This window comes from Globicephala melas, chromosome 3 (genome assembly GCF_963455315.2).
Source record: "Globicephala melas chromosome 3, mGloMel1.2, whole genome shotgun sequence".
In the NCBI taxonomy this organism is placed as follows: Eukaryota; Metazoa; Chordata; class Mammalia; order Artiodactyla; family Delphinidae; genus Globicephala; species Globicephala melas.
In genome coordinates this window covers 159,230,504-159,258,408 of record NC_083316.1, presented here as the reverse complement: position 1 = coordinate 159,258,408, position 27,905 = coordinate 159,230,504, and the positions used below count along the sequence as shown (strand labels likewise).

The window sequence follows — 27,905 nt, the reverse complement described above, 5'->3', positions numbered from 1 at the left end:
TAACAAGTTTGTTGTCCCTATTAAAAAAAAAAGGAATTATGATATATGAATGAGAAAAAGACAAATGTCTAATAAAAAAAAAGTGAACCAGCTAATTAAAAATAAATATAAGAAAATCTCCCTGGAAAGAAATGAAATGAGAACAAGGAGGCAGCACCTGTATGTACTCAACAGTTTGGCCAAGATGAAAAATCAGGGTGATACGACCTCATGTATAAACAGTAACCTATCTTGAGACCTGGACTAAGAAGTCTCTCCTCATGGGAAAAGGGGGGTAGGTACTGAGGGGTTAGGACTTGGTCATAAGTTTTTTAAGGTCACCATTCAACCCAGTGCAGATGGCATCTTATTGAAAACACTATCTAGGTGTTTCTGTATGTGCAGAATAGAGAGATCAGGGAGGGGCTTCATCAGGAGATTGATGTTTTGTAGCTTTTAAGTTTCAGATTGCTTTTTTTTTTTTTTTTTTGGCCAAGCCAAGTGGCTTGTGGGATCTTAGTTTCCTGACCAGGGATTGAACCCAGGCTACATCGGTGACAGCACTGAGTCCTAACCACCGGACCACCAGAGAATTCCCTCAGATTTCCTTTTAAGACCTTGCTGTAGAGTGAGACTTTCCTGCCATGAGTGCCAATTATCCCTAGGAACAGAGGGCAACTTTTATTTAATGGCTTTGGAGCACAGAGACTGGGGTTCAGATCTCTGCTAGGCCACTAAATGGTTTGTGTGGCCGGGGTCTGGCAGCTGCCTTTCCCGTCTATAGAACGGGGCCCTCACGGCCGCTGGGATGGGCTGGAGGGCCATGGTCAGCAGCGAGCTCCACTGGCCAGGGGTCATCACCTGAGAGGCACTGTCGCCCTTGGGCCTGGGTTTTCCCATCTGTGACACGGAAGCCAGAGCATGCCTGACCTGGAGGCTACTGGGAACTCCACAGAAGCTGTCTCCCCCCAGAACTGGGGACCCACATGGCAGCAATGACCGCGCGGAGTGCTGCCAAGTCTCCTGCCGGCAGAAGGAACTGAGGCCACAGCCGCGCGGAGTACCTGTTTTATTTCTGACACAGGTGCACCTCAGGACGGCGGCGGACTTGGGGCGGGGGGTGGTGCTGGGGGCGGGGCTAGAACTCCACCTTGCAGGCGGGGAAGGCCTCGTCCTGCATGGACACAGTGCTGTTACTGCCCAGCACCGTGATGCCCAGCGCCTGGTGCCGGGCGTGCGTCTCCTCATACCACTCGTGCATCGCCACCGAATCGAAGGTGGGGATCAGGGTCACCTGTGGGTGCGACAGATGGACCAACGGTGAGGGGGAGCGCCCTCTGCCCTCCTGGCCCAGCCCCAAGGCATCTGAGGCCCCTCTTCTCCGAACGCGTTTGTCTCCGCCTCCATTACCTCTTGCCTGGATGTCTGCAGCCGGCGGCCAGCCTGTCCCCGAAGTCCCTTCTCCCTCCCATGGCATCCAAAGGACCCTTCCACAAACCGGACCACTCTTCTGCGAATTCTTCTCCATGCTTCCCGCCCACACCCACTGCTGCCATCTCCCCCTGTTCTCTTGCCCAGGCCTCCCTCCAGCTCCCTGAATACACTAAGCTTGCTCCCGCCACTGGCCTTCGCCCACGCTGTGCCGTCTGCCCTGGACGCTCCCTCGCAGCTGCTCCATAAGCTGCGTACAAGGCTGGGTGTCAGCCCACTCACAGGCTGAGTGGGCGGCCAGGTACCTGGAGGCTCCTTCTATCCAAATTCGCCTCACCCTTCAAGGTTCTATTTCAAGGCTTCCCATGAGGACAACCCCAGCCCTCAGGGTCAATTCTCAACGTTCTTAGCTGTGTAGATACCACACATCTCACCTATTCCTCCTGGCTGATTCTCATAACATTACGGAGGTTCAGTGCCAGGGGTCAGGCGAGGTGATCAAACCAGCCCCACCCTGCAACCTCACCCAGGTTTGCTGCAGACAAGGAAGTGGATGTAACAGGAACAGAGTCCCGAGAGCTGGGTGGCACTCCTGCCTTTGACCTCACTGCCGCATGGCCCTGGGGACATGGCTTAGTCTCTCTGAGCCCCACTCCCTCCTTGGATGCGGGTGAGGGTCACACCAACCCCACAGGACAGTGTGGGCTCAGCAGGAAGACACCGGGAAGCGCTGACCCTGCCCAGTGGCAAGAGCTTGGGCAATGTCCCAGTGACATTTGCTGTCATCGGGACTGTCTCACACCCGGGTCGTCACGCACCTGGAGGTCACGGTCCCACTGCTGCTTGCCAGCCAGAAGCGCATCCAGGACAGCCCGCATGCCCTCTTCCTTGTGCTGGTCCTGGCCACTGATGACGTAGCAGAGCGCACGCACCCTCCGGAAGAACTCCTTGTCCACCAGGCGGGCACTGCCCCCGCTGGGCAAGTAGGCCAGGTCGAGGTAGACGGGGGAGCTCGGCGGGGCCAGTGACCCTCCTGGCCGACTGCCAGCTGACCCTGTGGGTAAGAGGGATGGGGTCAGTTGTGAGCTCTGGGGACAGGGAGGGGCTGAGACCCAGGGCCCAGGACAAGGCTCCCAGCTCCACCTGCACCTCTCTGAGCGGCTCCCTCCCTGGCAGGAAGCCTGATCTCCATTTTATGGTTGACAAGCTCTCCCTGGCTTGTCCTGCAAACACCCCAGCCAACCCCTCAGTGCCTGGACACTCCCTGGCCAGTCCCTGGACACAGACATCCCCAGGGCCTGAGGGAGGGGGCAGCCAGGGAGGGCTCCCTGGAAGAGGGGGTTTTAGAGCTTGAGTTCCTACAGCAGCAGTACCTGGAATTCTCAGCAGCATCCACCGGTTTAGTTATTCAAGGGGAGCCAATCGGGCATTTATCAAACTCTCCTGGGCACCGCACCCTGGGGACACGGCAGTGACCAAAACAAACAAAAATCCCTGCCCTCAAGGTTGACAGGGAGCCAGAGTGGGTGTAGGAAGGAGAGCTGAGAGAGGGTGACGCAGGCTGGGCAGCCTGGATGGAGCTGGGGCAGCTGCTCTCAGGCCCTTGTCCATGCCCTGAACCCAAAGCCTGTGCAAGGGGGACAAGGCCACCATTCCTGGGCCAGTGAACTCACCAAGTGATTGAGGACATAGCCAGGTCTTGGCCACAGGAAGCCTGCCAGGTGTTCAGTGTCTTAAGATCATAAACGTTGCCCAGTGCAGGGTGTGGGCCCAGAAGGCTGCTGGGGCATTTGCAGAATGAATGAAATCCCCAGCTTTGGGCAAGTAGCGCCCCTCACTCATAACTGGGGACAGTGGTGTCGAGGACCCTGAGTGGTGCCCCAGGAAGGGAAAGCCACCGTGGCTGTGGAAGGCGAGAGGGGGACAGGAGCAGCAGAGGCAGAACAGCAAAGCGAAGACAAAGGGAATGTGGACGGAAGCCATGGGGCAGGAGGACAGGGGTAGAGCAGGGACTGGCAAGCTATGGCCTGTGGGCCAAATATGGCAACTGCCTGCTTCTGGAAATACAGTTTTACTAGAACACCCACTGAGTACTTACTGAGCTGTTTTTGTGCTACGACACCTAGCTGAGTGAGTAGCTAGCTGAGGAGCTGAGAGAGAGACCATCTGTCCTACAAAGCTGAAAATGTTTTCCCTCTGGCCCTTTAAGACAGGCTTTGCTGATACTAATGTAGATGGTTGGTTTATCAGAAGCAGTGGGAGCAGGAGACCCTGAGTGGCCAAGACTGTGGCCTTTGGAAAGAGGTCAAATGCCCAGGAAGAGAAGGTCTCAGATGATCCCCAGCCTCCGGGTGCCAGCCTTGCCCATGGGCCCTAGGGGCCACCCACTCTCCCTCCCTGCCACTGTGCTGGGAGCCCCTGACCTGCCAAAGGTCACAAGGGCCCATCAGATGCCTCTCTTGGAATCTGCCCAGGAAAGACAAGAAGTGGGGGCTCAGGGGGGCGCTGAGGCTAGAAGACAATCAAGAGACCAGGGTGGCCAGGAGCTGAGGACAAGCCACACGGGGAGAGAAGCTGGAGATGCCTGTCGGCTCCCGGAGGGCAGGACCACCCCAGGCTACTAGAATAGGGCTCAGTCCAGAGCAAGCGCTCAGTGAACATGACCTGGAGTTATTATGACTGCCATCGTTGTCGCTGCTTTCTCACCAGCCCCCTCTTGGTAATTCTAGACCTGCTCTGACTGATGCAGTGGCCACCAAGCACTGGAACGTGGTGTGAGACAAGACACGCTGGGAGTGCAAAACACGCACCAGGCTCCCAAGATGTAGTGTGGAAAGAGAAAAGGGAACTATCTAGTAATATTTTATATTGATTACATGCTGAAATATCCTTTTGATATAGTAGTATGCAGGAAAGAATGAACACAGCAGGATTCTGGGACGATGGTACAGTAGGAAGCTCCAAGAATCTGCTCCCCGTCTAGATAGTCGTGCTGGCAGCCCCTCAGCGTAAGTCTGAAGCAACTTACATGGGACTTAAAGGACTGAAAATTTTTTCTTCTTCTTTTCTTCCCCCTTCATTTTTTTTCTTTTTCCCTTTTCGGGAGCCAAACATTTAAGCACTAGGACACTCAAAAGCAACTACTATGCAGGGGAATTTAGAAAGCAACCACAGATGCCCAGCAAAAGGTACAGGGTCAGAAAAGACATGAGAACACCCTAAGTTTACACCACAGACTGATCCCCAGCACAGAGACAGCCCACAATAATCAAACAAAGGAAGGAGCCACAGCAAACCCTGGGGAAGGGGAAATTTCGGATCTCAAGTTATCACATTATTAGATTCAAATGTACAGTTTTCAATAAAAAAAAAATCACAAGGTACATAAACAGGAAAGTATGGCCCAGTGAAAGGAAAAAAATTTAACAGAAACTGTCCTTAAGGGAGAGCAAATGGTGGACTCACCAGGCAAAGACTTAAAAAACTGTCCTAAAGATACTCAAAGAACTAAAGGAAGATGTGGAAAAAGCCAAGAAAACAATGTATGGAAAAAAAATACAAATATCAATAAGGAGATAGAAAACATAAGAGTAAATGAAAAGAAATTCTAGAGCTGGAAAGTATAGTAACTGAAATGAAAAATTCACTAGAAAGATTCCACTCAAGGTTTGAACAAGCAGAAGAATCAGTGGTCTTGATGACAGGGCAATGGAAATTCTTGAGTCTGAGGAACAGAAAGAGAAATAATTGAAGAAAGTGAACAGAGCCTAAGGGACCTATGGGATACTATCAAGAGGACCAACATACACATTATGGGAGTCTCAGAAGAAAAAAGAGAGAGAAAGGGGCAGAAAGATTATTTCAAGAAATAATGGCCAAAATCTTCTTGTATTTAATGAAAGACATGAACATAAACATCTAAGAAACTCCATGAACCCCAAATAGGATAAATTCAAAGAGAACCAGACTGAGACACATGATAATCAAACTGTTCAAAGATAAAGACAATCTTTTTGTGCGAAAGAACTGATAAAGGGGATGTTTATAGCTATAAACACTTTTATTAATATCTCAGATCAACAGCCTAACTTTACAACTTAAGGAACTGAAAAAAGAACAAAAGTAAATCCAAAGCTAGCAGAAGGAAGGAAATAATAAAGATTAGAGCAAAGATTTTAAGAATAGAGAGTAGAAAAACGACACAGAAGAAGATCAGCAAACCCAAAAGTTGATTCTTTGAAAAGATTAACAAAATTGACAAATCTTTAGTTAGATTGACTAAGAAAGAAAAAGAGAAAGAGCGAGAGAAGGGGCAAGGGAACTGGGAGTGGCTGGCGGGCGGGAGGCGGCGGCAGGTGCCCATCGTCCGGCGGGAGCTGCACGGAAGCCCCGCACCTCCCCGCGCCCTTCACCTACTCCAGGGGTGCGTGGCCCAATGGGCCAGTGCGGACGGGGGTCTTCTGGAGGCCGTGCGCCCGGAACCGCCCGCGGGGCTTGGGCGCAGCGCGGGGTCGCCCTCCCCGGCTCCTTCCACTCCCGCTGGGAGCTGGCTGCGGGCGGGGGTGCTGGGGCGCGCGGGGGGCGGGGAGGGGGGCCGGAGGCAGCAGGGGAGGGGCTCGGGCCACCATGGACGACAAGGCGTTCACCAAGGAGCTGGACCAGTGGGTCAAGCAGCTGAACGAGTGTAAACAACTTAACGAGAACCAGGCTAAGGAAATTTTAACAAAATAATCAAATGTGCAAGAGGCCCGCTGTCCTGTTACCGTCTGTGGAGATGTGCATGGTCAATTCCATGATCTTATGGAACTCTATAGAATCGGTGGGAAATCACCAGATACAAACTATTCACGGGTGACTATGTAGACAGAGGTTATTATCCTGTGGAGACTCTGACTCTTCTTGTGGCATTAAAGGTGCGTTATCCAGAACATATCACAATAGAGAGGAAACCACGAAAGCCGACAAACTGCCCAAGTACATGGCTTTGATGATGAATGTCTGTGAAAGCACGGAAATGCCAATGTGTGGAAATACTTGACAGACCTGTTTGATCATCTGCCACTTCCAGCCTTAGCAGATGGACAGATACTCTGCCTCCACGGTGGCCCTTCCCCATCCATAGATACACTGGATCACAGGAGAGCCTTGGACTGTTTACAAGAAGTTCCACACGAGGGCCCAACGTGTGATCCGTCATGGTCAGATCCAGGGGACCGTGGTGGGTGCGGTATTTCACCACGCGGCGCTGGCTACACATCTGGGCGAGATATTTCTGAAACATTTAACCATGCCAGTGGTCTCACACTGGTTTCTCCTGCTCACCAACTTGTAATGGAGGGATACAACTGGTGTCACGATCGGAACGTGGTTACCATTGTCAGCGTACCCGACGATAATTAAGTTATCGTTGTGGGAACCAGGCTGCTATCATGGAATTAGATGACACTCTGAAGTATTCCTTCCTTCAGTTTGACCCAGCACCTCGTCGTGGAGAGCCTCATGTGACCCAGTGCACCCCCGACTACTTTCTGTAAATTCCTCCTGGGAAAATCTGCGTTTGTATGTGGAAGTATACCTGGCTTTTTAAAAATATATATTTAAAAACAAAACAAAAAAAAGCAACAGTAATCTATGTGTTTCTGTAACAAACTGGGATCTGTTTTGGCATTAAACGATATCATGGACCAAACTGTGCCATACTAATGATGAGCATTCAGCACAACTTGAGACTGAGATTAGGTCAACGCTATGTTCTAGATCGGTCGGTCTTAACAGTTTGCCTGCTGTGTTTGTAGTAACCGCTTTCCTTGGGGCTGTTCAAGCAAAAAAGGTAACTAACTCCATCTCCGTTTGCACTTACTTGGAGATCTTAGTTAGAGTGTTTAACTGGCATGGATTAATAGGGTTGGATTTTTATTTTTAAGAAAAATTCATAAAGCTAACTTCCACTTAATTCATTACCGTTTATTTTACTGAAATGTATAATTAACTGAAAAATTCTTGGGCGTACGTTGTCATAACATTTAAAGAGATTTCCCTTCATTTACACTAAATTACTATTTTATGTTGATCTGCATATTTCTGTATATTTGTCATGACAGTGCTTGCATTCTATTTGGTGTACTGAGCGAATAAACTTTCAATTTTAAACAAACAAACAAAACAAAATGAAAAAGAGAAGCCTCAAATTAGTTAAGATCAGAAAGTGGAGATGTTACTACCAATCTACAGAAATAAAAAGCATTATGAGAGTACTATGAACAATTATGCACCAACAAACTGGATCACTTAGAAGAGATGTACAAATTCCTAGAAACACAAAACCTACCAAGACTGACTCACAAAGAAATAGAAAATCTGCATAGACTTATAAATAGTAAGGAGATTGGATCAGTAATCAAAACCTCTGGGGCTTCACTGGGTTTCTACTAAACATTTAAAGAAGAATCATTAGAAAGGAAAAAGTAAAGTTATCTCTGTTCACAGATGATATAATGTTATGTGTAGAAAATCCTAAAGATTCCACACACACAAAAGAAAGCTGTTAGAACTAACAGATGAATTCAGAAAATAGCTGGATACAATATTAACACACACAAAAAACAACTGCATTTCTATACGCTAACAGTGAACAATTCAACAAGGAAATTAAGAAAACAATTCCATTTACAATAGCATAAAAAGAATGAGATACTTAGGAATCAATTTAAAAAGGAGGTAAAATATTTGTACACGAAAACTACAAAACACTACTGAAAGAAACTAAAGAGAACATAAATTAATGGAAAGCTATCCCATGTTCATGGATTGGAAGACTGAATATTGTTATGCCACCACTACCCAAAGCGATCTACAGATTCAATGCAGTTCCTATCAAAATCCCAGTGTTTTTTTTTTTTGCAGACATAGAAAAAATACATTCTGAAATTCATATGGAAGCTCACTGGGATCCCAAGTAGCCAAGGAAAACTTGAAAAAGAAGAACAAAGTAGGAGGACTCACATTCCCTGATTTCTACAATTACTACAAAGCTATAGTAATCAAGGCAACGTGGTACTAGTATCAAGACAGACATATAGATCAATGGAATAGAATAGAGAGCCCAGAAATAAACTGTCACACATATGGTCAAATGATTTGTGACAAGGGTGCCAAGAACATTCAATGGGGAAAGGACAGTCTTTTCAGCAAATGGCCCCTGGGAAACTGGATATCAACATGCAAAAGAATGAAGTTCAATGCTTATTTAGCACCATATCCAACAATTAACTCAAATTTAACTCAAAAAGCAAAATATAAGAGTTAAAACTATAAAATTCTTAAAAGAAAACATAAGGCAAAAGCTTCATGACACTGGATTTCGCAATGACACCAAAAGCACAGGCAACAAAAGAAAGAATAGACACACTCAACTTTTTGAAAATCAAAAAATTTTGTGCATCAAAGGACATTATCAACAGAGTAACAAGGCAAGCCACAGAATGGGAGAAAATATTTACAAATCATTATCTGATAAGGGATCAATATCCAGAATATATAGAGAACTATCACAACCTAACCACAAAAAGACGAACAACCTAACTCAAAAATGGACAAAGGACATTTCTAAAAAGATATACAAATGTCCAACAAGCACATGAAAAGGTGCTCAACATCACTATTCATTAGTGAAATGCAAATCAAAACCACAGTGAGATACCACCTCACACCCATTAGGATGGCTACTATCAAAAAGCCATAAAATAGGGCTTCCCTGGTGGCGCAGTGGTTTAGAGTCTGCCTGCCGATGCAGGGGACACAGGTTCGTGCCCCGGTCCGGGAAGATCCCACATGCCGTGGAGCGGCTGGGCCCGTGAGCCATGGCCGCTGAGCCTGCGTGTCCAGAAAAAAAAAAAATCCATAAAATAACAAGTGATGGCAAGGATGTGGAGAAGGTGGAACCCTTGTGCACTGTTGGTGGAACGTAAAATGGTACGGCCACTGTGGCAAACAGTATGGCAGTTCCTCGAGAAACTAAGAATAGAATCACCATAAGATCCAGCAATCCCACTTCTGAGTATATACACCAAATTTGAAAGCAAGGGTCTCAAAAAGGTATTTGTACATCCAGGTTCATAGCAGCATTATTCACAATAGCCAAAAGGTGGAAGCAACTCAAGTATCCAACAATGGATGAATGGATAAACAGTATGTGGCCCATCCATATGATGGAATACTGTTCAGTCTTAAAAAAGGAAGTTTTGACACATGCTACAACATGAATAAAGCAAGAGGACAATACGCCAAGTGGAAGAAGTCAGTTACAAAAAACCCCAAATACTATATGATTCCCCTTATATGATGTCCCTAGAGTAGTAAATTCAGAGACACAAAGTAGAATGATAGTTGCCATGGGCTGGGGACAGGGAGGAATGGAGAGTTAGTGTTTAAAGGGGACAGAGTTTCAGTTCCACAAGATCAAAGTTCTGGAGATGGATGGTGGTGATAGTTGTACGACAATATGAATGTACTTAATGCTATTGAACTGTGCACTTAAAAATGGCTTAAGGTAGTCAATTTTTTTTTTTTTTTTTTTTTTGCGGTACGCGGGCCTCTCACTGTTGTGGCCTCTCCCGTTGCGGAGCACAGGCTCCAGACGCGCAGGCTCAGCGGCCATGGCTCACAGGCCCAGCCGCTCCGCGGCATGTGGGATCTTCCCGGACCGGGGCACAAACCCGTGTCCCCTGCCTTGGCAGGCGGACTCTCAACCACTGCGCCACCAGGGGAGCCCAAGGTAGTCAATTTTATGTTACATTAATTTTAGCACAATTTTTAAAAATTGAAAAAAAAAAACCCAAAGCACAGCAAGCCCAAGACTGCTACCCTTAGAAAGCAGACATGTTGGCCCTTGGCTGCCTTCTGGGAACTTGGATTTCAGAAGGGTTCCCACCATTTCCAAAATTCCAGACTCCCCAGGAAGGGGTGAGCAAGTGTACAGCATAAACTGCATTGCTGTACAAGCAGTGTAGGCATGGTGAGCCACTCTTCTTATCATTTGGGAAATGGTGGGAACCCTTCCAAATATATATATAAAATCTGATCATTCTCAGATGTATTTGGTCTTTATCCACAGTTCCCGCCTCACACCTCCTAAAACCCTTGGAATTTTCTCCTGGCTGGCTGCCAGGAGAACCAATCATATGATTAAGAGGTTGAAACTTTCAGTCTTGCCCTTTGATTTTGGGGGAGGGGAGAGGGGCTTGAGGTTGAATCAATGGCCATTGGCCAATAATTTAGTCAATCACAACTATGTAATGAAGCCTCCATAAAAGCCCCAAAGGACAGCTTTTTGGCCCTTTTTCAGAGAGCTTCCACATCAGGGAACCAGAGTGCTTCTACGTGCCACTGTGTGGGGCCCCAAGCTCCCTGAGGACATCAGTCAGAGCCCTCATTTGGGACCTCGTCCTATGTATGTCTTCAACTGATTGTTGATTTGTATCCTTTAACAGAGTTTTATACGTAATAAATGAGTAATCTAGGGAGTAAATGGGTTCTTCCTGAGTTCTGTAAGCTGCACTAGCAAATTAACCAAACCCAAGGAGGGGGTCATGGGAACCTCTGATTTATAGCTAGTCAGTGAGAAGCACAGGTAACAAACTAGACTTGCGATTGGCATCCTGAGTTGCAGGAGGTCACCAGAACCCCTGGTTTGCAGCCAGTTGGTCAGAAGCACAGGTAGAAACCTGGGCTTGTGACTGGCATCTGACGTGGAGGGTGGTCTTGTGGGACTGAGCCCTTTACCTGTGGTATGTGATTCTATCTCTGGGTAGAGAGTTTCAGAATTGATTTGAATTCCTGGACGCCCTGCTGGCACCCAAGAATTGCTTGTTGGTGTGGGGAAACCTACACACAGACACACACACAGTGGAACTGGGTCCAGGAACCCTTTTTGGTTGGTGTCAGGAGTGGGATTTGCTAGAATGACCCTGGCTTACATAAACATGTGGTTTTTTTTTTTTTTTTTTGGGGTGTGTGTGTGTGTGTGTGTGTGTGTGGGGTACGTGGGCCTCTCACTGTTGTGGCCTCTCCCGTTGCGGAGCACAGGCTCCGGACGCGCAGGCTCAGTGGCCATGGCTCACGGGCCCAGCCGCTCCACGGCATGTGGGATCTTCCCAGACCAGGTCACGAACCCGCGTCCCCTGCATCGGCAGGCGGACTCTCAACCACTGCGCCACCAGGGAAGCCCCGAAACATGTGTTTTTTAAAGAGAAAGGATAAAAGGGTGGGGAATGAGCAAACGCTGATCCCCAGATAGCTACCCAGTCACCCACAGTATGAAACTGCAGCTGCACTGCAATCAGTTACTAAAGGTAAAAGTTACCAACGGAATGTAGTAATGGTAGTAGACCCAACACCCAAGGAGTTGGCTCACTGGATATATAAGGAAATGCAAAATAATAAGCAGTATGCTGAATACACAGTTTCCTGGTTATTGTTATCTCTAGTAGCCAAAATGAAAGTTAAAAAATGTGCTCACTCGGGTCTTGATGTTGAACCAAGTTCAGATTTGGGTAGATCTGAGGTTTGGTCATTAGCCTCAAAGCCGCCCAGAGAGGGAAAAATTATGCAGGGGCATCAGGAAAGACCTCTAAGGTCTCTGGTCACCAAGAAGGTAGTTAATGTAGGGGGAGGGCAAAACCAAGAAACAACTAAAACCAGGAGATAGAGTGTAAAGAAACGGACTCACTTTGTGGACTGGTATCATCAGTTTCCTGAAGAACCTTTACCAAAACGGATCGTGAGAGTAACCAATTTGGGGGCTGTGTCTTTGGTTTTGAAGGCTGCAGAGTAGAAGAGCACATCTGGGTTGATGCAGGACCCGAAGCTCACTACTGAACAATCACAGATTGTTCCAGACACACAGGAGGTTATTCCCAAAGGAATAACCAGCCTGGCCGACTGGATAAACGCCACTGAAAAGTGTGTTTATCCTGGGAAGGGGGGACTGCCCAACTCACCCCATAAATGCCAAGTGGGACACCCCAGATGAAGCAGCTGAAATGCTTCCTATGCAAGCCATGTGGGATTTATAACTGGGACATTCACCCACTGAATATGCCTGTTACCCAGGTTTTGGTAAATGCTGTGATTAACGGGACCCTTGCTGCATGGGCACCCCATGGAACTTTACTGCTACAAAACTGAACAACAGTTCTAGAAGCCTTATCAGATCTGCTATCTCAGCTTCTCTGATGACACCAAGAACATTAGAGTAATTAAGAAAACGGGGAGAGACAAAGGGGAGAGTCAAGGGACTTGACCGAGTGGAGTGGTAATCTTCAGATGGCTGTTGAAACGTAGAATGAATAAAGCAGACACTGATAGAGTTGAAACTGAGCAGGACCCTGTGGGGCTCCTGGACATGGAGGCCTTTCTGTGTACCCCGTTCCTTGTTTGTAGGGGCAGACTCCAGCCTCCATGACCTTCCCGGAGTCCCAAAGGGCAGATTCAAACAGTTGCTAATCACGGAAGGGAGGGGATGCAGAGACAAGGGAAGGGCAGCCAAGAAACAATAGGGCAGCCTTGGGGCAGGGGCCTTGTTCCACCTCAAGGGATACATATTAACAATACCTTTGAGCTCTTTACAGAACTAAAACCCCCAACAAATGGAAGATGTCAGCATTATTCATCCCAGAGAACAGCATCTGAGGCCAGATGAAAGGAACCAGAGAAGCTCATCAAGAGATTACCTGAGACCGGATTAAAGGAGTACAGGTGTCCCCCCCCACACACACCTTAATCTTATCAACAACCCGCCCTTGAACCACTGCTATTGAACTCCTCACCAAATCCCCCCTGGGTTGGGGGACACAGTTTTTCAGGGGCATGAGCCCACTGTGCCCCACTCTGCCTGGCAAAGCAATGAGGTTCTTTTTTTTTAAAGCTATTCTTTTCTAATTCACCCAAAACTCTCCCTGCAAGATTCGATGTGGCACTGGCTCACAGAAGCCTAGTTTCGGCAACAGATGCAGCACTAGCAGAGATTGGATGGACCAGTGCGGCCCCCAACGTTTTGTTAAAGGGCCCCAAACAAGTCCACTATTTACTCTAGTTTGGAGGGATTTCGAAAGCCAGGAGGCAAAGATTACAGTGAGAAACCTGACCAGGAATCCCCTGCGGGTGAGGATTAGGAAGATTAATGAAGATAAAGACTGAAGCGGAGGCCAGGATCTTCTGGCTCCACCCCGGGGTGGGGGGGGGGGGACCCAAGGCCATCTGCACAGGCGTGGAGAAAACAGCCAGGAGAGGAAGACCTTCTTAGGGTTCCTAGATACAGGAGCCCAAAGCACTGTGATTCCAACACCAGTTGGTGAAGTCTTAGCGGGGGCTAAGGTTAGAGTGGGAGGAACTGGAGATGCAAACGTTGATGGGATGAAGGTGCACATTGGGATGAAAACTGGGGTGAGTGGACAGATTTGGTGTGAGGTGGTCACATCTCCTTTACCTGACTGTATTACTGGGATGGAGCCTGGCTGACTGGGGATTGCCTCCCCTACTTACTATTGTAAAGCAGAGGCCTGTAAGTCCGCCCTCCGGCCAGTTTTAATTGGGGACGCCAGATGGGAGCCACTAGAACTGCCTGAGCACACACAGGTGGCTAACATAGAGTGATCTAGAACGCCTGGTGGACAAAAAGAGACGACCACTTTAATTCATGATATGCTAGAAGCTGGAGTGTGGGTACCCACGAATTCACTGTACCATAGCCTTGTGCGGCCTGGGGAGAAGACGGATGGTTCATGGAGACTAAATGTAGACTATCGAGACTTAAACCAAGTTGTACCACCCATCGGCTCAGCCGTTCCAGACACACAGAAAATGCAAGGAGGCTGCTACTCAGCGAGTTACCTCGTAAATGCTTTCTTCCCTGTTTTGATCTCAGAAAAGAGCCAGCAGCAGTTGGCCTTCACATGGGAAGGATCCCAATTTACCTTTCCTGTGCTGCAACAGAGGTATCTGAACTCACTGGCTTACTGTTGTGATTTGGTCAGAAGGGACGTGGACTTGATGCGGGTCGCCAGTGTAATCATACACTATACTGACGGTGTTACGGTGATAGCGGAAACCAAAGAGCAGGCTAGGACTGATCTGAGTGCAACAGGGACGCACATGACCAACTGGGGTGGGTTAATAAATCCAGCACTGGTTTCCAGGCCTGCCCGAACAGTCAAATTCTTAGGAAGAACCTGGGCAGGGGCCACCTGGAATATTCCACAAGAGACTAAAAATAAACCGCTGTCACTGTCCTCCCCAGGACCAAACAAGAAGCCCAGCGTTTGGTTGGTTGACTTGGATTTTCATCTGGGAATGCTGCTTCCATCTGGAAGACTACCCGGAAGAAAGCTCTGAGTTAGGGACCCGAACGAGAGCGGGTTCTGTCTGAATTACAAACGGTGGCAGCCCTCTCAACTTGGCCGTTGGGCCCTGCCGACCCCCCACTCAGGTATGATTTGGGAAGTGTCGGCCATACTCTGTACACTCTGCAGACTGGAGCTTCGGGCAAAAGCCCAGGAGCACCTCCCAGCAGTGACCGCTGGGATTTTGGACCAGAAAATTCCAAGATGCTACGGCCCATACACAGTATTTGAGAGACCATTAGTAGCCTGCGATTGGGCATTAACTGAGATCACCTCGATTACTGATGGACATAAAATAATCATGAAACCTGAGATGCCCACAATGTCTTGGGTGATGCTGGAGAAACACTCCAATGAACGCAGTGCCCAGAAGTGTTCCATGATAAAAAGAGAAATGGTTCATCTGAGAGCACGCTGCCAGGGTAATGCAGGGAGGCACCCACTGGATCATGAGCACGTAGCCTTTTTTCCTCCAGGACCGACTTTGGAGCCACCTGAGGAGCTGCTGGAACTGACTGGCACGTGGCCTTGCCCTATGGACGGCTCTCAACTGAACCACAAAGCGCGCTTGCTTTATGGATGGCGGTTCCAAGATGAATGGATAATAACCTGCTTGGAAAGGGGCTGCATTAAAACCAGGGGATGGCGAGACTCTGACTGGAGGCAGCAAGAACAAATGGGCTCAGTGGGCTGAATTGCACGCTGTTTTCCGAGCAGTGGTGGAAGAATTGAGCAACGGTAAAAGCCCCTATGTTTGGGTTTTTACTCCTGGGCCCATGGCGTGGCTGTGTGGTCGGGCAGACGGGCAATGGAAACCTGGACTATTAAAGGGATGCCTGCATGGGGCGCGGCCTTATGGAAATCACTCTGGGAATTTAAGGGGCGTGTGAAAGTAGGACATGTCAATGCCCACCAGAAGAACCCCTTCCAGGTTTGGAAGGTCACTGAACCACCAAGTGACCGTTTTGGGAGGGCGGTCCATGAATGAGTCGGCATGGGGAGAGGGCTGCAGCAATGCAGAGCCCCACAGGTAGCCGGCAAGTGGATTACATTGGACCAAAGCCAGGAGCCCTGGGGCTATAGATGAGCCCTAACAGGAAGAGACACCCTGCACTGGGTTTGCATACCTGATGGTAGATGCAAATGCTCAAAATAAGACTGGATCAGAAAATACTGTAACAATTTGAGCCACTGAGTTACATTTCTTCGCACCAAGGGGTGCACTTTACAGCCCACACTGTCCAACAGTGGCAAGAGATCTCACACCAGATGTGTCGCGTATCATCCTCAGAGTAATGGTTTAATAGAACATTGGAATGGGCGGCTGAAGCATTTGCTGTCTAAAACCAGGGGAGACACAGGCTTGAGAGGCTGGCTTACACACCGTCACGAGCATGTGCTCACACGCAACATGAGCGGGGCTGAGGGCGGGTCCCCACTGGATAGATTCCTCCGCTTTTCTGGGGGTGTGGGCAAGTCGGGGTGGGGGAGGATGCTGATGCGACTGTGTAACTCTTCCCCGCATCACAGCAACTTTTTTTTTTTCTTCTCCTACTCGATGCAGTGGTCCCAGAACCAGGGATGCAACTGTGGGGGCCAGAAGCAGGGATGATTCCTCAACAAGAAACTGGTAACTGTATCTTAAACCTTTATGTCAGAATTCCTAAGGGGCTAATGGGCCCGGAATGTGCCTTCACCCGCCTCTGGCAAAGTTGGTGCTGACAGTGAATGCTGCCGCGCTGCCTAGCAGTTGCAAGAGCCCACTGGTTCTGTACCTGTGTAACCCTACTCTAGGCGAGCGGCAGTGGACGGGGCAGGGGAGACACCTGCCAGCCTAGTTTCCTGGCAGCAATCTGGACCAGCACGGTGGCCAAACTAACGTCCCTTCCAAGAGTGGAAAAGTGTGGGTAAAGATAAATGACAAATGGAGAGGAAGAATAACAGCTGAGGGTAAAGGGATGAATAAGTGGGTTATGCAATGAGGGAAATCCAACATTTTATTAACACCTGGAGAGAGCCTCAGAGCAAGAGAATAATAGAATCTCTTAGCAGAAGCATACCAGATGCCCAGCAGGCTGAAGCTGGTCTGCTGAGATCAGCCCTGATTTGGGGACCTGATAAGATTGAACAGCAGCCTGCACAGCTGAATGGCATGGCTCTGGAAAGACATTCTGGTCCTGAGATATATTAACGACAGGACCAACTGTTAAAAGATTAAATGGAATTCTAGCGATGCGCCTGTGTCTTCTGACTCCCATTTTTCGGGCTACATCTACTACAAAGGATAACATTTGGGAACTGTTTCCTACTGGGACTTCAAACTGTGTGGTGTATAGCTCCCAGCTGACTGATCTATGTGATCACTGTGTAATTACAGATCGTGACAATCAATTGCTTAGAAAGGTCCCTGGTTATGATGGACAAAGTATAACGGCAGCGTGCCGAGCATGGGAGGGTGTGCTGTGCACGAGCACGTGTCATCCTGCTTTTGTGGATGGAAAACGATTCATCAAACTAGGAAAAAACAGTGGGTCCCCGATGGGATTAAAGCAGTGGGCATCACATGGTCGCTCAAGTTCCCCTGGGGTACAGCCCTACCAGAGACGAGGCAGGCCATGGGAAGCCTCATGGCATACTCAGACTAAATTAAATTACATCTAGGTGTGCTTACCACGCAGCTAAGCCTCGTCTGGGGGGCCCAAAATTTTGGGGTGCAAAACATGCACCCTATCTGCACCCAGGCCTTTAGTACACAACGGCAACAAGGTCTCTGGTGGATTCAACAACACTGGCCCACAAGCCAGAAAGAGCCTTAGGGTGAATAGGTGCTAGCAGGTATCCTAGGACAAGTGAAATTTGCTTTTAATGAGGAGTGGCATCCAGAGGATAAAGATTAATTAGAATAGGCAGACTAGGGGGAGTTCTCTTCCAGGTGGAAGGCGAAGGATGGGAGCCAGCCTGGAAAGAGAATGAGGTTTTAGCAAAGTGGGTCAGGCAGACTGCCAATAGTGCTGGATATGTAGAACTAGCATTGGGACCCAACAAGGCCTCCTGACTATTTAAATACATACGCAGGCTGAAGTGGCCACGGGGCAGTGGCCCTCAATCCTAGCTGCCGGGGCTCAGGGGCGCACACACCTACGGGAATGTTACAGCCCTCCAAGCTCATGGAAGTTCTCTGGGGACATTTATAATTTACACAGATGCACCCTGACTGCGCGCACCTCCAGTAAAGCTAGAAATAAAATATACCCTGCAGCACAGTTAGTTGGGATAGGAATATTCTAAATACAACTCGCGTCCTCCCCACAGAAGGGAGGTGGGCCCTGCGATACGACACACAATGGAAATCAGACTCAGTACAAGCTCGTGAACTTGTCCCTAGTTACCTTGGAATCCAGAGCTAACTGAATCGTGGCCAGTGGTCACGACCTCTGTCCTTAATACCGTCTGGTATATGGGCAAAGGCAGATTCTGTTGGGAAGGCAAAGTGAACACGTCTGTAGCTCTTACCGATTGGTTGTGTAATGAAAATGAATCGTACGGTAACCATATTTCGATATGGTGTAGCCCTGTCGCTGGTAAGATTCAACTACCTCATGTAAATGAGTCTTCTGGTAACACTGATACTGATGATCAAATGTATTGAGAGCCTGAGTTAAAGCCTCCTCTGGAGGTAATACCTGTGGAAAATGACTGGCCCGAGGAGGACCAGGATAGCTAATCACCAGCTGATTTCTGTGCTGAATAGTTCTGCACAAATTGATCGTAAGGTACAAGGAGCAAATGACGTTTCTCTAAATCGATCCCGGGACTTCCCGGGTGTCCGCCTGCCAATGCAGGGGACACAGGTTTCGAGCCCTGGTCCAGGAAGATCCCACATGCCGCGGATCAACTAAGCCCGTGCATCACAACTACTGAGCCTGCACTCCACAGCCCGCAAGCCCCAACTACTGCGCCCACGTGCCACAACTACTGAAGCCTAGAGCCCATGCTCTGCAACAAGAGAAGCCACCGCAATGAGGAGCCCACGCATCGCAATGAAGAGTAGCCCCCCCGCTCGCCGCAACTAGAGAAAGCCTGCACACAGCAACGAAGACCCAACGCAGCCAAAAATCCACCAATCCATCCATCCCTGTCCCACACAGCTTCTCCAAATGTCTGGCCTATTTATGTCGGTACTGTTGCTACATCTGTTCTAATAAATGCGACCCCAAATATAAGTGCTGTGATAGGTATGATTGCTTTGCTGTAAGGGATCTGTTCCACCAGGGGGTGGACTGCAGTACTGTGATTTACAAGAAATACATATACTTGGTCATTCTCAGATATATTTGGTCCTTCATCCGCAGTTCCTGGCTCACAGCTCCCAAAGCCCTTGGAGTTTTCTGATCAATGTGAGCAATGGGAGCATCTCTGTTATATTTGGTCTCTAGTCCTCAGCTCCAGAAAACACCTTAGGGCCAAAAGGGTGAAATGGGTGTCTTGTTATTAATAAGAAGCCCTTTTCCATCACAACCGGGTTTATGTTAATGAAGGTGACTTTGGATCCCACCCCAGGGTGGAGGCTTGTTGCCAGGAGAACCAACCTTGTGATTAGCGGGTCAGAATTTTCAGTCTTGCGTGCGGACTCCTGGGCAGGGGAGAGGGGCCTCAGGTTGAGTCACTCGCCATTGGCCAATGAGTTAGTCAATCATGACTATGTAATGAAGCCTCCATAAAAGCCTCAAAAGGCCGCTTTTTGGCCCTTTTACAGAAAGCTTCCACACCAGGGAACCAGAACGCTTTGTGCTACCATGCAGGGTCCCAAGCTTCATGAGGACATAAGATCCCTTGTTTGGGACCTCGCCCTATGCATCTCTTCATCTGGTTGTTAATTTGTACCCTTTAAGAGCCTTTTATACTAAACTGGTCATCTAGTGAGTTAAATGGGTTTTCCCGGGTTTTGTCAGCAGCTCTGGCAAATTAATCAAACCAGAGGAGGGGGGCATGGGAACCTCCGATTTACAACCAGTTGGTCAGAAGCACGGGTAACAGCCTGGACTTGTGACTGGCACCTGAAGTGGAGGGTGCTCGGGGGACGGAGCCCTTTACCTGTGGAATGTGATTCTGCCTCTGGGTAGACAGTGTCAGGATTGCGGCCAACTGCGGGACAGCCGGCTGGTGTCCGAGAATTGGATCCTGGAAACCTTTCCAGTGTACGTGTGAGGTAGAGGGTGCCTGCACGACCAGCCCCAATAGAAACCCTGTGCCCTGAGTCTCTAAGGAGCTTCCCTGATCGACGGTACTTCACACGTGTCGTCACAGCTTGGAGCTCAGGGAACCAAGCACATGATATGGGACTCCACTGCGAGGAGGCTTCCAGAAGCTTGTGCCTGGTTTCCCTGGGACTCCCCCCCATGTCTTTCGCTTTTGCTGATCCTGCTCTGTATCTTTTTGTTGTAATAAACTCATGAGTATGACCATACTCATGAGTTTATAATTTACACAGATGCACCCTGACTGCGCGCAATCATCCAACCTGGGGGCGGTCTTGAAGTTAACTTCACCTGTTTCTTTTTGCTTAGCGTGGCTACTGGAAAATTCACCACGATGGATGCTGCTCACATTACATTTCCGTTGACGGTACCGCCTGAGCACCTTGGAATTGCAAGTGCTTAAGGAGTCAGGCCAGAGCTTCCATTTTATCGGAGAAACTGAGGCCCAGAGAGGGTGGTGCGTGTGGCTGAGACCACACAGCAAGCGGGGAACAGGAGGAGGACTTGGGCAGGGAACCCACTGCAGGACTCCAGCCCCCAGGTACTTACCGGATGGACCTCGAGTGGTTGTCTTGGGGACTGAGGGCTTTCTGGCCAGGGGTGCCCGACTTCCTTTGTCATTAGGCTCGCTCCGGGCGCTGAGTGGCCGACTGGCCCGGTCCCCACTGGCCAGCCCCTTGGTCTTGGCAGCAGTCACTGGAGTGGCTTTGGGGGCAGTGGTGCCACGGCTGGGGCGGGTAAGGGGCTTCCGGGTATGGCCGAGGCCCTCTCTCAGCCGCGCCTGCTCAGGAGGCAGCATCTCAGGGTCCACCATGCAGATACTAGGTGGGGTGGGCAGTGGCGGGGGTATCTTGAGCGGGTCAGGCAGTGGGTCGCGGCGAGGGGCCCCAAAGCCCTCTGTGTCCTCATCTGAATCCGCAGTGCCAGGGGCGGCAGGCAGGGGGTCCGAGTCAGACAGGGTAGGCAGGGACTCGCTGACGGACGTGGGTGGTGTCTCCTCCACCCCTGGAGCACCCGCCCGCTCCTGGGACCGGGCACTACTGTCATTGGAACTGCCGGGGGACACAGGTGCCGGCGCCATGGGCACAGCCTTGCGGTGCTCAAACTCACAGGGTGATACCAGGCACAGGTCCACGTCGTGTGGGGAGGCCGAGCGGAGCACCCGAGGGCCACAGAGTGGGAGGCTCAACCCGGCTTCACTTGCAGCGGCAGCTGGTGGTGGGAGCACCTGCTCAAAGGACACCGACAGGGACTCGTCCACCTCTGTGGAGTGCGGGGAGCCCACCTCGGCAGGCAGCGAGGGGGTGGTCACCGTGGGGGATGCATCCGGCCCAGGCTCCCCACCCCGCAGCGGGCTCAGTGACAGTGGCCCGCTGCTCTCAGTTGGGCCCTGGGGGGCTCCGGCGGGTGAGGGTGTGCACGGCTCTGGGGTGCTGGTGGCCAACAGCAGCTCCAGGGTCTTCTCCTCCAAGCTGCCGCCCTCCTCCCCAGCTGGGCTCAGCCCCAATTCCAGGCTGCTCTCCTGGCTGGGCGTGGCCACCAGCCGGGGGGCTGGGGAGCCGCAGGCCTCCGTGGCGGGGCTGGCCTCTCTGCACCGGAAGCTAGGTGGGCTGCGGGGCCCATTCTCTGCTGGTGGGACACCCGGGCGGGGTGTGTTGGGTGCTCTGCGGGGCTTGGGAGCCACCTGGGCACCTGCTTTCTTGCCACTGACCACAGCGGAGGCCACCCGCCGTACCTCCCGGGGTTGGGTCCGAGGGGCGCTCGGCTTGGGGTCCTTCTTCACCTCCCGGGAGGGCCTGGCTTCTTTCTCAGCCTTGCGAGGGGCCTCAGCCCGCGGTGGCTCCTTCTGGGCCACCCCGGGGCGCTCCTGGGCGGGCCTGGAGGGTGCCGTCGTCCGGCCCTCTCTCCTCAAGCTGTCCCGGGAGCCCACGCTTTCCTTGCTCTCAGCTCGCCGAGGCCCCACCAGGTCCTGAGGGGTCACCACAGGCTCCCGCAAGAACCCCAAGTGCTGCAGGCGGACCAGGCCATCCAGGAGGCGGGCGGGTGGCGTGCAGCCAGGGAACAGCACGCGCACCACCTTCTCGGAGGGGCCCGCGGGGTGCCACACCAGCAGGGCACACACAGAGGCCAGCGTGTGGTCAGTGGCGGCCGAGGGCGGGTGCAGCACGTACATGTCCAGCCGGCCCACGCCCATCTTCTGGAAGAGCACGGTGGGCTCGGCCGGCAGCGGCCCACGGTTCAGAGGCAGGGGGGTGATGCCCAGCTGGGCCAGGAGGCTTAGGGCCAGCTCCGCCTCATCCTCCCCGCGTACCAGCCGCGAGGCGGCTGCACGAGCATTGAGGAACACGATGCCCAGGTTGGGGGAGATCAGCCTGCGCAGCCGGTCATCCCCAGAGCCCCCGCCAGCGGCTGCCTCATCACGCTCCGCCAGCTTGCGCCGCAGCAGACTGTTGAGGCCGGGGAGGCTGTCAGCGCCCGCGTGGGTCACCAGCACGGCGTCCACCCGGTCCAGGTGCCGCACCAGCTTCCAGAAGCTTGACTTGGGGTTGGAGCCACCATTGACCAGCACGGTGAAGCCATTGACGGCGAAGAAGGCAGCATCCCCCAGGCCACCAGGGAAGATGTAGCAGCAGGGCCGGGCGAGCCTGAGGAAGCCCACGGAGGCCGGAGGCTCGAGCAGCTCAAAGGGGGACGGCGGCTCCAGCGACTCGGCCACGTACTCCAGGAACTCACGCAGGCCCTCAGAAGCCGGCAGCTGCACTGGAGGGTTCAACCGCAGCTGGAGCACACCCTGGAGGCCGGGCACTTCGGGTGCCAGCTGGGCCCAGTCACCAAAGGTCGGGCAGGTGATGGTGAGCTTGGGTGGGTCTGCAGGCGGGGGTGTGGAGGCCAGGAGATCCCGGATCTGTAGAGGGCGGAATGGTTAAGGGGTCACCTGGAGCCAGGCAACACCCAGCCCCTTGGGAAAACTAAGGCCCTTTGCCTGCCTTTGTCACCCTCAGGACAAAAACCCAGCCTTCCCCACATCCCAGAAGGGCCCATCACCACCTGTCCACCTCTACCCTCCTCTCTCACTCTCCCTGCCCCAGGGCCTTTGCACTTGCTGTTCTCAACTCCTAAAGCACAGCATCCTCCAGAGAGACCTTCTACACTCACCCCACCACCACCCCTGTGTACTGGTTCTTATCAAACCAAACATGGTTTGCCAGGTTTTTGCTCATTTTGCCCCACCCAGACTAAGGGATTCAGAAGGGACCCCCATTCAGATGGGACCTAGAATCTGCGGTGCCACTTGAAGACTCTGAGACATCTGCTAATCTACAGGCCCACACACTGCAGTGGGTCATGGGACTGGGCCCAGGAGGAAGACACGCCACCACCATTATTCCACAGAGGAGGAAGGGACGATGCTCAGGGGGACAGCAGGTCGCTGGAGCCACTCAGCCCAGCAGGGACGAGCCAGGCTTCAGAGGCAGCATGGTGAGGGGGCGGCTTACCTCTTTGTCCCCCAGGACCTGGAGGAAGTGGCGGGGTGAGAAGCCCCCTGTCTGGAGCAGCAGCTCCCCCGTCTCCTCCAGGCAGGGCCCAGCCAGCACCAGCAGCTTGTGAGAGGCAGGGTCCAGGAGAAGGTTCCGGAGCTGAGGGAGAGGGAGAGTGTTCAAGGCCCTATTCTGTGCAGTGAGATAGTCAGCACCCCTCTTTGGGGTGGTCCGCAGCCCCTAATGTATATATAACCACCCAACTCCTGTCCCCATGACGGCCTGGCCAGTACTAAACTAGAAGCCGGGACTACAGCCTGTAGGCCTCCAGTCGGGCTCGACCCCCTATTCCTGCTCCCAACTCCTGCTCATTCTACAAAGCCCAGCTCCGGTGCCCCCTCCTCCTGGAAGCCCTGCACACCCTTTCTGGGCTCCCCGAAGCCCACCTCTCCCTCTGGCCCAGCCCCAGTGCTATGGGGAAGAGGGGCCTGTGTCTGGCTCTGTCTCCTCGAGCCCCTTCAGGGAGCATTTTTGATCAGAGGAATCAACTCGTACAAGAGTATCTAGAGCGGTGTCCCGGGGCTCTATCTTGTTCATCTTTCTCATGGGAAATTGAGAGAAGAGCACAGATGTCCACAAGCTAGAAGTATTAAGTCAGTTCAGATAATTAGCGGGGCCCAGCCCAAGGGAACGCACGGGACGCAAACATCGGTTGGGTTCTGCCCTCCCACCTCCAGCCCTTCCCTATCTCATTCCTTCCTCCCAAACTCCAGCCTTTTCTGATTCCACCCGCTCCCACCATCAGCTCTGAGGAGGGAATAAATCGAGGCTGGAGTCATCGGGGGAGGCTTCGCTGCTGCTGGGTGTCAAGAAGAGGATTTCAGGCAGCATGAAGGCAAGGACACATGAGGTGAGGCCAGGGGATGGCGCTCGTCCCAGCAGCCCGCTGCCCCCAGGAGCCTACCCTTCCCTACCTCGTCACACAGGGACTTGTCTGATGGATTCAGGAGGACCAGCGTCTCCAGGGTGTCTCCACGGTGGTGCAGGCTCCGCTGGCCTGTGGGGGAACCGGGCCCTGTGAGTTTAGGGCTGAGCCACATGTGTGGGCATCAGCCTGTGACAAGGTCAAACCCTGCCTCACTGTGTAACCCCAGGCGGCCATGAGCCCCTCCAGGACCCCGCTTCCCAGGACCCCCAGCCAGAGGGTCATCCAGGGATTAACAGGCATGTGGTAAAGCTGCAGGTCAGGATGAGGCAAGAACAGGAAACCGCCTTGGCAGGCCTCACGCTGGAAACAAGGCCTCCACTGCTGGCAGGGCCCAATTCACAGCTCTCAGCCCTGCAGGGGACGCCACTGTCACCCTCATTTTATAATCAAGGAGCCTGAGCCCAGGGAGGGCCAAGGAGGGTACACCAGGAAAAGGGCACAACATGGGCAAGGGCCCTGCGGCAGGACTGAGCTCTCTGTGTCTGAGGATCAGGAAGGGGCAGGTGGGGCTGCAGCGAGGGGCAGCAGGAGGGAGCCGAGGGCAGGGAGGCCTCATGGGCCACGGAGAGGGAAGTGGGGTTGATTCTGGGATCCGAACGCTCGTCCGTTCCCCAGAGACCAGATGTGTTTCAAATATGGAGCACCCGGCCTGGGTCTGGAGAGGCAAGGACCCTCTACTGCTGGTTACCCTTTATCAGTTTATCACGGGCTTCTTATCATGTGCGGATATTGCCCCATTCAGGTGGGGAAATTAAGGCACAGAGAGGGGAAGTGGCTGTCAAGGCCACACAGAGCGGATGGCATTTCCAGCTCCCCCAAATGGTGAGGGTCAGGAAGCCACCCAGAACCTCTGGGACAATGAGGCGACGGACACTTCCTTCCCCTCCTGCAGCGGCCTGGAGGTGACTCAACAGGCTGGCTGAGGCAGGGGAGAGCTGCAGGCAACACCCAGGCCCTGCCCAGCAGCTGCTCTGTTCACCCCGGTCACCCCAGAACCCCCAGGGAGCCACGGGACATGTGGGGCTGGCCCAGGAACCCCAACTCCCTCCTCGATCTTGTTTTCTCAGGTCCCCATCTATTGAGCATCTACTGTGTACCTGGCCCTGTGAAGGAATCACAGGCATAAACCAGACATAGTCCCTGCCACACCAGGCCTACACTCCACCCTCCAGTCCCGCTCAGCAGCCCCTCACTTTCCAAATGTCCTGTCCCTTTGACTGGGCCCTTCCCTCCACACTCCACGCCAGCCCCAGCTGCTTCTCATCCAAAAAGACCCTCCTCAGAGGTCTCCCTGTCCCCCACACCTCACTGCCTTACCTGTCAGCTGGGGACAAAAACACAAGTTCTTGCCTTGTGGGGTGCTGATGACCAAAGGAAGTGAGTGCTGGCTCAGGGCCTGCCCCTGCTCTGCACTCAGTAGATCTCAGTTGTGTTATTACTGTTGCTGCTTACAGCCATTCCCTGACCCCCATGCCTGGCATATAGCTGGCACTCAAAGAACACCTGTCCACTGAATGAGCAGAAGGGGAGAGCTGGGGCATGCAGGGTCCCCAGCCTCACCTTTCACAATGCTGGAAAAGGTGGCCGAGTGCCGTGACACGAAGACCTTGAGCTGCTCATCGAGGCTGCAGACGCCAGGGTCAATGTCCCACGACCGGATGCCTGGTGGGGAGAGGGGGGAAGGGAGGTAGGAAATCAGCTGGGCTTCCCAGCTCCCAGAATACTTCAATAACTAGCGGATGGCTGGTGAGGGCCGCCACAGGCCCCTCCCCTCAACCTGCCCCTGCACATGACGGCCTGGAAATTCAGAACCATCCAATGTGCCTTTGGAGCCCACTGCATCCACCCTCATGGAACCCAAAGTGTAAATCAGGCATTTTACAGAGAAGACTCAGGACATCAGAAAGAAAGTCCCGGCCTCCTACACAGTCATCTTGTCCCCTCCGTCATCCTCCCACCCCCACCACTGGTTTCACTGTTCCTCAGCCCTGCCAGGCACAGTTCCCATCTCTGAGCCTTCGCGTGAGCTGTTCCCACTGCCCAGAGGTCCTTCTCCCCACCCTTCAGGTCCTCTCAGCCCTTTGCATCCTCTGAACACCCCTGTAACCATCTGAGCTTAAAACTTGGTCCATCTCCTCACTCACTTTGGTACCCGCCCCCCAACCAGACCCATTAGTCCTGTGAGGGCAGGACTGAGCCTGCCCTTGGTCCCCACGCTATCCCTGATGCCCTGTGGGGTGACATTCCTTAATCCCGTGAACCGAGATGTTTGCTGCCGTCCCATTTTACTGGCTACGGACGGCAGGCCCTGCCGATCTGAGAGATGGGGGATGGATGAATGCCCTCCAATCGCGGTTCGGGGTGCACCACGCCTGCCGGTCCCACAGTGCCAAGTGGCTGCAGGTTAACCTTGCAGGTGCACCTATGACTCATATCCCCAGGTGCCAAATCCCTTGAACAGGCAGCACCCGCCCACACCCCAATTAGCAGTTCCTCATGGAGCTGCGGAAAGTAGGCCCTGGAGCTCCGGGCCCAGCCTCCCCATCCCTGCTCCTCCCTCCAAGACTTCCAGGCTGCTAAGGCCCGAGGATTCGAGGAGGGCCCGGAGGGCGGGAAGCGGAGCCGTTGCCCATGCTGCCCAATCGCGTGGGTCCCAAAGCCTGGGCCCGTATCCCCTCCCCGGTCTGCACCCCGCTCGAGGCGGAGCAGCCCAGCCCAAACCCGAACGCTGTTTCCTCTGCGGGCACGCACGGGCTCTGCCTGCGCCCTGTGCCTAACGGTAAGGGGATAGGGGCACCGGGGCCCCCGGATCCAGCCGCCCCCCGCCCCATCCCCCGGCCCTTAGGCCGAGATGCGCCGCCGCGCCCGCCTCCCCGACACCGCGTTCCCGGGCCGGCCCGACCTCGTTCAAGCTCCTCCAGCACATAGGCTAGCAGCCCGGGGCACCCGCACTCGCCGCCCACCACGAGCAGCAGTGAACTGGGCGCCTCCACCGACCCGGGCCCTGCTGCCGAAACCGCCATCTTCGCGCCGGCCAGACGCTCCGAGCGCCCGCCCTGCTGTCCCCGCCCCTTAAAGGGGCCGGACCGGAAGGGCTGAAGACCCCGCCCGGAAGCCCCTCCTCGCACGTTATCTGCCCCTTCCCGCCCATTGAGGTCGTGGGAGATGGGGGTATGGAGACCTAAAGGTTGGCCTAGCCTTGGGTCTCCACTTTGGGCACCCCTCCCAAATAACCACTGATTCATTCATTCATTCACTCATTCATTCACTCAGCAAGTTCTGACTGCATGCCTACTACATGCCAGTCGGAATCTCTGCCCTCTGGAAACTCACATCACATCACAGTGGGCCCAATCAGAACCAGGTCCCAGAT

The 27,905-nt window shown here is 52.5% G+C and overlaps 1 protein-coding gene and 1 pseudogene across 1 annotated transcript; one reads left to right on the top strand and one right to left on the bottom strand.

Moving 5' to 3' along the window:
• Nucleotides 1-1,031: 1,031 nt before the first annotated feature.
• Nucleotides 1,032-27,586, bottom strand: MAP1S (microtubule associated protein 1S). Its single transcript, XM_030880166.2, has 7 exons — nt 27,435-27,586; nt 26,093-26,194; nt 24,519-24,601; nt 23,563-23,703; nt 20,615-22,970; nt 2,229-2,464; nt 1,032-1,273 (listed from the first exon to the last, which is right to left on the bottom strand). The coding sequence occupies exons 1-7, from the start codon at nt 27,553-27,555 to the stop codon at nt 1,118-1,120; spliced, it is 3,195 nt and encodes a 1,064-aa protein (XP_030736026.1). The 5' UTR covers nt 27,556-27,586; the 3' UTR covers nt 1,032-1,117.
• On the top strand, nt 6,037-7,337 carry LOC115865395 (serine/threonine-protein phosphatase 2A catalytic subunit beta isoform pseudogene; annotated as a pseudogene).
• Nucleotides 27,587-27,905: the final 319 nt, after the last annotated feature.